We start from the raw sequence: 11,530 nt of genomic DNA on the forward strand, positions 1-11,530 counted from the left end.
TTTCTTGGCAGGTGTGTTGAAGATCCTATGACATTTACATGTAGTTTCAACATTGCTTTTGAGTTCTTTTCTGAGAAGACGACTACGCATCATTGGCATAAGTAAGGCAAATATTCTTAGCTATGAACATTATTTGAATCCAGACCAAAGAAAAATGAGAAGCAATTACTATTTGTCATTGGTCTCTCTAGCTCTTTTGATTTATATAAAATGTGTTTGTAAGGCTATACCTTTTGTATAAAAATCAACTATTTTGGTCAAACAAAGTAGAAGACTATAGAGACTTGAAAGGAAGGATGCAGGACACCAGTAAGTCTATCCTACCTTGTCTCGCTGGTGCCGGGTGAAATCGGTGTCCCGTGTAGCGGACGCACAAAGAAGAACAATTGGACGAGCAGCGGTAAATCCAAGTAGACATGAGCCCAGATTTGGCGGCAATTCCAGGCCATGGTTCCAAAACCTCAACTACCTTCAACCTTTGATGAAACTATCCACGGATACCTTCAAGGAATCTGGCGCACTGTACGCTTTGTTATCCTACTCTAACGGACATCCATCAATCGATCTGACTCAGTTGCCGACAATGCCAGTGATGAGCTGTATCTGTGCGTGAAGGAAAGGATCATCCTCACTCTGCCACGCTGCAGCTTCAGAGGATCCGCTCTGCATCCGCAGAAGGCCGAGGGAGGCTTTTGAGCAGAAGGATATAAGCTCCTGCACCCGGAGGATTCACTCCGCGGTCGTACATATCCCCGGAGTCAAGCGGCAGGCGGAACTTTCTCGGCGGGGTTACGGTGGGGAGACTCTCGGTGACGGCACGGGAGCGGTGTCAGCCCGGCGTCGTCAGGAGGAGAGGTGCCGTGTCACAGGACGGACGGGTCACGTGCAGCTGATGTCGCGCCTACTGACACGCGGAGGATCCGCCGGATTCGCCAGGAGATTGCATCCTCTACGACATAATCCCCCGCGCGCCGCATCTCTTATAAACGGGACGGGCGTTTTGATATACAGGGCATCAAATAAAGTTAGTCACGGACTGACCCCAGGGTCACTTGGCCTGGAATACTAAGCTTGGTTTGCTCTAATAACGTAACCGATTCTGTCATGGTGGCTGAGACACACCTTCTACAGAGTGTCATGTAAGGGCTTTGTGGATAATTATCATAATATTCATTACTACGTGTGCCCCCCTCCCCTCAGAGTATTAGTTCGAGTAATGAACCATGAGAAAGGGCTTCGCTATAGCCTGTTACAACTTTTTATTGAAGTGTTGAAGTGTATTCAACGCGTAAACATTTCCAAATAATTATGCTATGGCAATATCCAATATCCATGGTCACAACTCATAGAAACTGAACCATTTCGTTTAGGCGGAACCTGTTAAGCTCGACCGATTACTAAAACAAATCCAATGTAGTGATTATAACATCACCACATATATAATATAATGCTTAATTCATGAAAAATCCATCCCTCTCACAGTTTGGTCTGGCCGTACTTAGTTCCCAAAGCGAAATTGTTGTTTGTTGGACTAGTCTTGTTCAGAGAAATGAATGAGAGAAATGAAGTTTTCTTTTCTTTTGCATTACTTTTTAGCTGTTCAAAATATCTATTTATTTTAGCCTAGACTCTGCCTTATCTCTGAAATTATATTACGACGTTACGACCAATGATAAACAACGATTGGTTTGACTTTTGTTTCAACTTTTGTGACAGCGACCTGAGATTGCTTTGCAAAGCTTACATCTCATCCCCAGAATACCTCAGAGTTACAGAAATCCCCAACAGACGTCCCTCACCCATTTTCGCCGTGTGATGTTGAGGACATTATTCAATTTCGCTCTTATAATTTGGTTGGCTCCAAGTGTTACTTTTTTGTGGGCGTTTATGGCGTGTCTCAACTGGATCGGAAAAACTCTGATCAATCATAAGGGCGGTTCAGCGGCCGGGGAAGCGGAAATCGAAGTTAGTGTGCACGGCGGGGCGATACAGGTGCGGCCTGATGGTCCTCAGGAGACACCCGGTAATCTCACGGCTGCCACCGGGACGAATTCGGTGCCAACCGCGGGGGACAAACACTCAATGAAAAATTAGTCTGTGTAACAACCTTCGCTTCGGTGTCCAGAATGAAGTTACTGCCCATCTGATAGACTGTAAGACAAATAAATGCTCAATGCAGAAATTAGTCTGTACATTAATAACCTTCGCTTCAGTGTCAAGAATGAGCTACCATGCATCTGATAGTGTAAGAAAAACGCTAGCTCATTTCTTTGATAGCAACTTGTCTTGCTTTAATCCGAAATATTCTAACCCAGTCATCAGGTTTTCGGGCATCTTTATCATTTGGTCATTGACAACTAGTGGGACTGATACAGGCGGCCAATGGTTACAGGCGGCCAACATAAAGTCCCCCGTTCCCCACCGAATCTGCTTGGAGATTAATTGACAACAGCATATCGCCCTGTATTGCATTTCAGGTAACTCAGCACAAATTATACAAATTGTATGGTACGTGTAGAAATGCTTCTCATTCCAACTGAACTGTGTTCTTTAATCCGTTTTCTTCAGCGAACATTCTCCGTCACTTTTTGGCCTCACGCCTTTTTCGTTCTTAATAAGGACATCATCTGTTTCTATTCGATCACCACGTCAAGGCTTCCCCCACTTCAATACGTCGCGCAGGATCTAAAAGCATATCTAAAGAATCACCATTAGTTGTCATGACCACAGCTGGCAGTTTGACATGAGTGACTGCAGTACCTACCGTGGGATGATGGATGGCGCTGTCACCGCTGGGCCAAGTGCTGCAGTGGGGGAGGATTACAGACGTGATGTACGACGACGGAGACATGTTTTCTGGGAAACGCGGGGTCAGGTGAGGAAACCGTTTGAAAAGTCCAGAGCTTAGGGAAACTGACATTTGAAATGTTCAGCGGTTTCCAAAATGTGATCACCGTTAAAGGCATCCAATGCAGATTTTAGGGCTTGGAAACCCGATTTTTAGATTATTCTAGTCGCTTATCTACATAGTGAGTTGAAACCACATCATCCCAATAATGTATATTGACCCTCAAGGAGCAAAAATACACAAAATTCTGACGAAAAACTGTTACTGGAAGGGCCCTTGGCTGATTTTTAGGGTACCACCCGTAAAATAAAGGACTCATCTTGGGGCTTGTTTCTGCAGTTTTGAATATTCAAAGTAGGAATTACTAATTGAAATGTGCTAATGTGAAGCAGTATGTGTCAATATCATAAATATTGTCCTATTCAGAATATTCAAAAGTTTTGCAGCTCTGAAATCGCATTGAATGCCTTTAACCTCAGTCTTTTTAATTAAATTTAAAACAATATAAAGCATATACTCAGAAGCGTTTTATCTCTGAATTGAAACAGAAGCAGATATAAACAGAAACAGTCGTCATAGTTAAGTGGAAATTGAAATATCATCCGTGATAACGCTGATTAATATGTTAGGTACGCGGACCTGATCCACATTCATAATCCACGAACCTAGCTTAGTCATCAGAAAAGTGCCTTTGCTTCACTGTTACATTCCTGGATTATTGCGTCTCAAAACGAACTTCAAAGAACATTATTGATAATAATGGTTATGACATGAGTCATCGGTTGATACTTATTTTCAAGAAGGATCTCTTTGTTCTGAGTGAGAATCATGAGGAGGTTTGATCGCTGCTGGTATGTACTCGTGGCAGACATCTCATGCCCCTCAATATGGCCCCTGTGTAGCAGGATTACTCAACAACCAAGTCACTCCGATAACAACTTGGAACTCTGTCTTATGTTGGTACTTCTGTATGTTTTGCCACATTGTTTGTATCATCTGTGTGCAGTTTCTATGTACTATGTGTCCTCACTGCAAAGCATTGCTTAGCCGCTGAGGGGGCCACCCTGGTTAAAGAAAACAGAATAAAGAAAAATGCGTTTAATTCCGCAATAACGCGTAAACAATCGTTTTAATATGTCTATGTCCACGCACCAGTATGGATTTTATACTATCCGTGTCAAGGCATCAGCTTTTAGTTTATAGCAACAGTTTTATAGTAATCCCCTGGAGCTCTAGGTCTCACACCTGTTGACCCAGAATGGCCATATTTACACTAATGTGCTAATGGACCGAAGTGTATTGAGGTTAGACTCACTTAACCCCTTTTTGTGAGACAGGATTTTGCATGCTTAGATTCACATCACCTTCTGTTACGCTAAAATGTTTATAGACGCTTCAATTAGAAACGGTACAGTAACGTTTACGATTTTCAATTTCATTCAGTGCTTCCATGGTATATAAATACAGCCTTTGTGTGTTAACAAAAATGATTATTGATATGGATTGATGTGGTAATCGAAATGAAGCTAGTTGTAAGATAACAGACGTCAGTTATTCTATGGGTTAAGTAGTGTTTTGCTCCAAGTGATGTATGCTATTGCCTTGTTTTTCTTTGCAATCATCTTTTGCCTTAAATCACTGCTTGCAACCCATTTGTTTTAAGGCTTTCCTTTGTAGATCGGCATATGTTATAAAACTATTGATTAAAAACAAATAAACTGATATTTCGGACGCATCAAAGGTCATTGTATGGGACTACGTGAATTTCTTCGATAAATAATTTTATTCCTGGAACAAGTGTGTGATTGCCTGGAATATAGTTTGAGTACACACGCGTGTTATGTACCTAAAGATCCGGAAGGAAATACTAGTATGTCACACGTGGTCACATGTCACCTCTCTTGACAGAGAAGGCTGTAAGACTGAAACAATTAGACAGGCGTATGGGACACGACACAGCGTAAGGCCATAGCAAGTAAATTTTATAGATGACATCCTCCGCATACTCCAAATCTAATTGGGCAACAACTCAGAGCCTTGTCTTGTCTCCTCTCTTCATATTTATCTACCATCCACGTTCCCTGCATGGCAGCAGGCGTCTTTGTTCATTTTCGGCATGTTGACCACTGTCTCTTTTTTTTTCAAAATCCGGCGACAATTAATTTTCGTGCTGATGTCATCCATAAAAATTACTTGCTGTGTCCTAATTTCATATACAAGAAACTCAATATCTTCCAACAACCATGATAATTTATCAACATCATATCATGACACATAATCTACCTGGTATGAAATATCCAAAATTTTTGTTTAAAAAAAGATACATATAAAAGCTATTTCACCAGTGTGAACTTCTTACTTCTACATTTGCTTTTTGTTGCCCCAGAATATAACTTGCAACGACTATGAAATTATTAAATATTACTCATACCATTGTCTAACAAAACTCAACATCTACAGCAAAGCAATGATAGCCATCCATAATACAATATAGCCGTGCAGACGCAACCATTCAATCAGGGAGACAAAGCAGAATTGTTGCCATTTTCAAACACTAAAATGGTGCTGATCTTACATCGTATGCGTTGTATCGCATTCATTACATGCTACTACACTTTATTATAACAATACGTGCATGAATACCATACGTTTCCATGCGTTTGCATGGATTTGCCCGTGATTCTAACACTAGGCAGGGTAGATGTTCCTTCCCATTTCTGACACGAGTGGTAATCCTGTCTACTATGACAATGATATTCTACGCTATTATACTACATACTTTCACATATAATTTTCATATAAGTGAAAAAAGAATAATAATGATCATATCAATTGTCCAGATGCCAAGTTATCGTACGGTCCTGGTAGTTCCGCATTTCGCATATGTCAATAAAAAAAATGAAATTACGCCATTCGTGCAATATAAATTACTGCTGTTTTTCATTCCGGACATTGTATTACCCAATAATTCACCCCATAAATTGATTAATTGAGAGGTTGATTATTGGATTTTGCAATAAGACCTACAAAGGTTGTTCGTTATCCTCTGTCACGTCTGTCTCAGCAACCTCTCGATCGGGCTCCTGGTTTGAATCAGGGCCTGAAACTGCTGCTTCTTTGCGGCATGTGTTACTCGCATTCCTCTTGCTGCTGAGAATGAAAACCAAGGCCAGAACGCCCGGCAGGCTGGCCAGGCTGAACTTGAAGGCAGTATCGAGAGCGGCTGAAGCTTGGGTGACAGCCAGGACCCCCACGGCACACACCCCTGTTGTCAACACGATCAGCAGCGCCCCCTCAGCAAAGCAGGCGAACTGCACCACGGACGTGTGAGTGCGACGGTGCGCCACAAAACCAACCGCCAAACAACAACAGCTAATCAGTGTGAACACTGCAGCCGGTACGCCTAGCAGGATGGCGGCCTGGACAGAGTTGTCAAACCAGCAGCTACCCTGGTCATACTCGATAACGAAGTTAACCAAATCATCCAAAAGATCAACCACAAGAAGGGCCGTCACCACTAGAATAGCGAGAGCCCAGGGGCCGGCTAAATGGGCAGCGACCTTACACTTAGACAAGATCGCAGTGTCTGAGGCAGGCATGAGATAACGCATGATCACCGTCACAGTAATTAAAGCCACCAGAGAAAACAGGAGCTTCCCTACGGCTGAAACCTTACACATCACAGGGGAGGAGGAAACATCGCCAAAGATCTGACTACCCTGGGCCAGGACAAGCGCCGCTAACAGACTGATCTTCGCCACCACGGACGGCTTTAGGCGTTTTCTTTCCCTGACCAAAAAGCAGACGAACATCAGCAGAGAAAGCAAGGAGAGTATGTTTAAGACAATGTAAAGGTATTTTTGTGACAGATCAGCAAGTGCCTTTGATGCCGTTTGAAAGTTTAAGGTAATACCGAGATCCCGACATGTATTTTCGTATGGGTCATAGAGAGAGTCGTTCTCGCAATCTCCAACGGCTACTCCAACTGCCTTTGCATCCAATCTTATGGCTGACATTTCCGAAGATTGAGGTGCAAGGTGCAATAACCTCTGGTGGTTAGCGATTTCATCCAGTGACTTACAACTAAGCGCAGTATCAGCTGACGCCACTGTATCTATGTCATAGACACACCCTAAACAGTACCCATTGCGAAAAGGTTGGCCTGTTTGTTTCTGATACACCATAGCAGTGAGACGCCGGCATTCTGTCGCATTGCACATGCTGGATGAGCGCAGGGAAGGTTTGGGTTGTACCGGCGGGAAGCAGCGCCTTGCCGGGAGGGTGCTGCTGGGCCTGAAGGCCTGCCGGGTACACAGACCTTCGCCGAGGACGCCCGACAGGTTGGTGCGGACCCTGGCCTCATCCAGACCCGGCGTGCAGAGGACGTGGGTCTCCCAGGTCACCATTTCTTGAGCCTCGTTGCAGATCCCACAGAACATGTTTCTGTACGGCACACCTGGAATGGATGACGTTTCTATTTTAGTTAACAATTAATAAATGGCTAGTGCAGCATTAAGTCTGAAAGGTATATACAATTGAAACGATCGACAGCACTTTTTTGCATTGCTAGCTTATTATAGCTTGCAAACATTGCAATCATTGTTACCAAAGTACACTTGAGCTTTCTAATGAGATCAATGTTATCATTTACAAACGAAATATGATGAACAGTACACAGATAATCAGGTCATCGTATGTAGTTGATGCATACAAAAATCACATTCATTCAGCAAACGAAAATATAGTAAAAAGTTTAACTTTAACTTTATTTCAACACAAGGTTTCACAGAGATCAAATTTTCAACGATGAATGCGACAGTGGCCGTTGAAAATTTGATCTCTGTGAAACCTTGTGTTGGAATAAAGTTCAACTTTTTACTATGATTACTACCAACACAGATGAACTTTCGTAATAAACGACCGACCTGTTACGTTCTCCACAACTGGTACTTGTAGAAGGAGGTCATCGGTAGAGTCGCCCGGTGCCTCACACAGCGTTCGGACTCTGCTGGCAGGGTATCGTTCTGGACAGCTGGCGACCATCCAGTAGTGGTCAGTGGCATTGGGGGCATGGCCACACTGCAGGGGCTGTAGGTTTACCGTACATTGTCAGCGTGGATAATGTAATGAGATTCATGAATAGAAAAATCGTACCTACATTTGCAGATATTAAATGTGAATCATATTTTAGACATGACGCAAAATTCACATTAACTATAACTGGTCTCCAAACATTAAGTCTGTACATGATATACAGAAAGCTATCTCAGCATTTATGAACATTTTTATTTCAGATGATTAATACATGTTTACAGTTCATTTGTCGACGATGTCGGACGAATTTTGGTGCATTTAGCCAGCAATTGGCTTAGTGCACGGTGAAGAAAGCCGATCTCACTAACAATGGAGTGAATGGAGAACGGTTTGGGACTTTGGGACTTGGTGCAATTGATAGGAGTGTGCAAACAACCGTTGTGCAACTAATTGGCTTCTAGTGTGTAGTACACACCTCATGGACGTCCTGACGGCTGTTCCTAGCGCTGCCTGTGACACAGACGTCCACGTAGTCGACACAGCAGGTGTTGTTTGTTTTACAGCCGGCGTCACAGCCGCACGACACCGTACTAAAGAGGGCAGTCCTACCGCAGCGCCACCGGCACGAGTCCGGGTGGATGATGGCTGCTGGGCCGGGGCTGCCGGTCGTGTTGAGCGGTTCTACGTCGTCTATGTCTACACAGCAGTCCCGGAAGTCTCTGGAAGTGTTGAAATTTCTTTATGAAAATCTACTACATTTGTGGAAGGATTGATATAACAGGTGACTATCACCTTTTCAAAGATGTCAAACCTGAGATCAGACTGTAAGGCTTGAACCGCTCACACTGAGAAGAATCTCTCCTCATTTCGATAATTGCGGTGGGTTTTTAACGTGCGTGGGGCGTGGCTCCCAAACATGGGACCTCCATTCAACGTCCTATCCAAGGGACGTCCCTAACTAAAGCTAGGTACTCATTTACACCTGAGTCAAGTGACCCCTTGGGTCTGAGCTGAACACTCCACCGTTACGCCACACGATCCCTCAAATAATATAGCATTTGGTAAATTTGATATCCTCATCAACACACATCACAATCGTCCCTATGCAACAATGACTAAAATCAATACACGTTGTTAAGGAAGCAAGTTTCGTCTTAGAATACGTTACTTGTTTTAAAATCGCACTCAAGAAAAAGATAAACGACTTACCGGCATTGGATGTCACAGTGGCATCTCGTTTGTAACATGTCTATCTGCCCACCTCGATCAAGCATCGAGGTGCACATGGCCTTCTCTATACACGGGGCCACCGCAGGGTACTTCCGTCCTGGGTAATAGGAAAGTTACGGATGGTGTGTGTAGCTTTTACATGGTGTAAGCCAACGTGTTATAATTTAATTAGATACAACGATAGTTTGAAGATTTATTTCCATCAACATGGTTATTGGGCAGGGAATATTTACGGGAAACCAACTCCCCAAATGTACACTGAGTTGATTGGTACGTACTCGTTATCCAAAACTAAGCCGAATTTAAGAGTGAAGAGAGAGAGAATGGTTTATTGAAAAAATAAAAACCTTTGCAGCACCAGTGCTAAATTGCGGCTTTTTTACGCAAAGTCACAAACGCGTCCTTCAAATACATCATCAGGACTTACGCTTTATACATTACACATTACAAATAAGAGCCGAAAACCTAGAGGATCACTAGTACCTCGACTTAAAATTCTATTATAACATGCAGCAAAGGGTTATGGAATAATTTCTTTATCATGTAAAAATGTACTGAATTTCTAAACCTTAACGATCACATGGATTAAAAACAGGAAACAGCGAATACCAGTCGTTATAATCCATACATCAAATCAACCACTGATTTTATTATGATAGAACAGATAATCCGTACCGTATTCTTGGTTCAGGACGTCCCTGAAGAGAGGAGGTTCGGTAGGTCTCGGAGGGAGGAGCGGACCCCATCCGATCGGCCCGCCGCCCATGGATGCAGGTGGAGGTGGGCGCAACACGCCGAACTGTTCTCCGCTCTCCTGCTCGGAAATTCTTGTCGTCGGAGTTTCTATCGGGGCTTCAGTTGGTTCTCGTGGTGGCAGAAGAGGACCCCATCCAATTGCAAAACCGCCGCCAAACGCTTCGTCTTCGGCTTTGTCACCTTCGCTGGGGACGCTCGGAGTCGGAGCTTCTGCCGGGGCTTCATTTGGTTCTTGTGGTGGGAGAAGAGGACCCCATCCAAAGCCGCCGCCAAACGTTTCTTCTCCGGTCTTGTCACTTTCGTTGGGGACGCTCGGAGTCGAAGCCTCTGTCTTGTCTTCCTTTGGTTCTTCTGGAGGGAGAAGAGGACCCCATCCAAACCCGCCTCCAAACGTCTCCTCTCCGGTCTTGTCACCTTCGTTGAGGACGCTCGGAGTCGAAGCCTCTGTCTTGTCTTCCTTTGGTTCTTCTGGAGGGAGAAGAGGACCCCATCCAAAGCCGCCTCCAAACGTCTCCTCTCCGGTCTTGTCACCTTCGTTGAGGACGCTCGGAGTCGAAGCCTCTGTCTTGTCTTCCTTTGGTTCTTCTGGAGGGAGAAGAGGACCCCATCCAAACCCGCCACCAAACGTCTCCTCCCCGGTAAGCTGTTCTTCAGTCTTGTCTCCATCTTTTGAGACACTCGGAGTCTGAGCTTCTGCCGGGGCTTCAGTTGGTTCTTGTGGTGGCAGAAGAGGACCCCATCCAAAGCCACCTCCAAACGTCTCCTCTCCGGTTTTATCACCATCTTCAGGGACGCTTGGAGTTTGAACTTCTATCGTGGCTTCATTTGTGTCTTCTGGTGGTGGGAGGAGAGGACCCCATCCAAAGCCGCCCCCAAATGTTTCCTCTCCAGCTTTGTTCTCTTCTGTTGGCACGCTCATAATGTCTGTTGCTGCTTGGGGCTTATCTGTCCCGGTCTCCTCTTGAACTTCAAACTCTGGTGAGAGCGTTTGGAGTGGTCCCCATACCGGGAGAAAACCGTCAATATCATAGCTGTCTTCAGCTGTTTCTTTCTCACCGTCTTCTTGGTGATTTGACAAAGACGAGTTCTCTGGCGGGTCGAGAGGAAAGGAAGTGTTAAGCTTGTCGTCCGATACCGTCTGATCCACGGATTCTTCCGCTATGGTGTTCTGAGTCGTTGTCGAAACCACCCAGGTGTTCGTGTCGGTAGGCACCGGGGAGGGGTGCCCGGCTTCTTCGGGAGCAGAAGCGTCATGGTCCCCGGAGTTTAGACCGCCATCCAGCGGTACACCCGATTCGTCGATAGATTGCTCAGCGCCAGTAACTGTTCCAGCGGACGTTGTCAGTATTTCTGCCGGGCCTGTTGTAGGGGTGGTCCCCGGGGGCTCATTGGGAGAACCGCCGGTCACCAGAAGCAGGATGACGAGGGCAACAGCAGGGGAACCCAGCGTCTTAGACCACATGCTGGATACTACTGCAGATGAAGAAATGTAGTACAGGTTAGCGCTAGAAATTAATGTGGAAAAATGACGGCAAATCAAACATGAAGGAAATAAGATACGTTGCCAACACATTAAAAAAAAATTCAACATCTGCAAGCGCGCTTACTGTCAGTGTACCTGGAGACTAGGTAATCTGCTTTTTCTTCCGTCACTTGTTACTC

General features: G+C 44.6%; 1 protein-coding gene across 1 annotated transcript; it reads right to left on the bottom strand.

Moving 5' to 3' along the window:
* Positions 1–5,673: 5,673 nt before the first annotated feature.
* On the bottom strand, positions 5,674–11,330 carry LOC109476931. Its single transcript, XM_019777947.1, has 5 exons — positions 9,788–11,330; positions 9,092–9,209; positions 8,358–8,601; positions 7,774–7,936; positions 5,674–7,304 (listed from the first exon to the last, which is right to left on the bottom strand). The coding sequence occupies exons 1-5, from the start codon at positions 11,328–11,330 to the stop codon at positions 5,872–5,874; spliced, it is 3,501 nt and encodes a 1,166-aa protein (XP_019633506.1). The 3' UTR covers positions 5,674–5,871.
* Between the last annotated feature and the right edge of the window lie 200 nt (positions 11,331–11,530).

The sequence above is a fragment of the Branchiostoma belcheri genome, unplaced genomic scaffold (assembly GCF_001625305.1).
Source record: "Branchiostoma belcheri isolate BF01 breed outbred unplaced genomic scaffold, Haploidv18h27 scaffold4, whole genome shotgun sequence".
Classification (NCBI taxonomy): domain Eukaryota; kingdom Metazoa; phylum Chordata; class Leptocardii; order Amphioxiformes; family Branchiostomatidae; genus Branchiostoma; species Branchiostoma belcheri.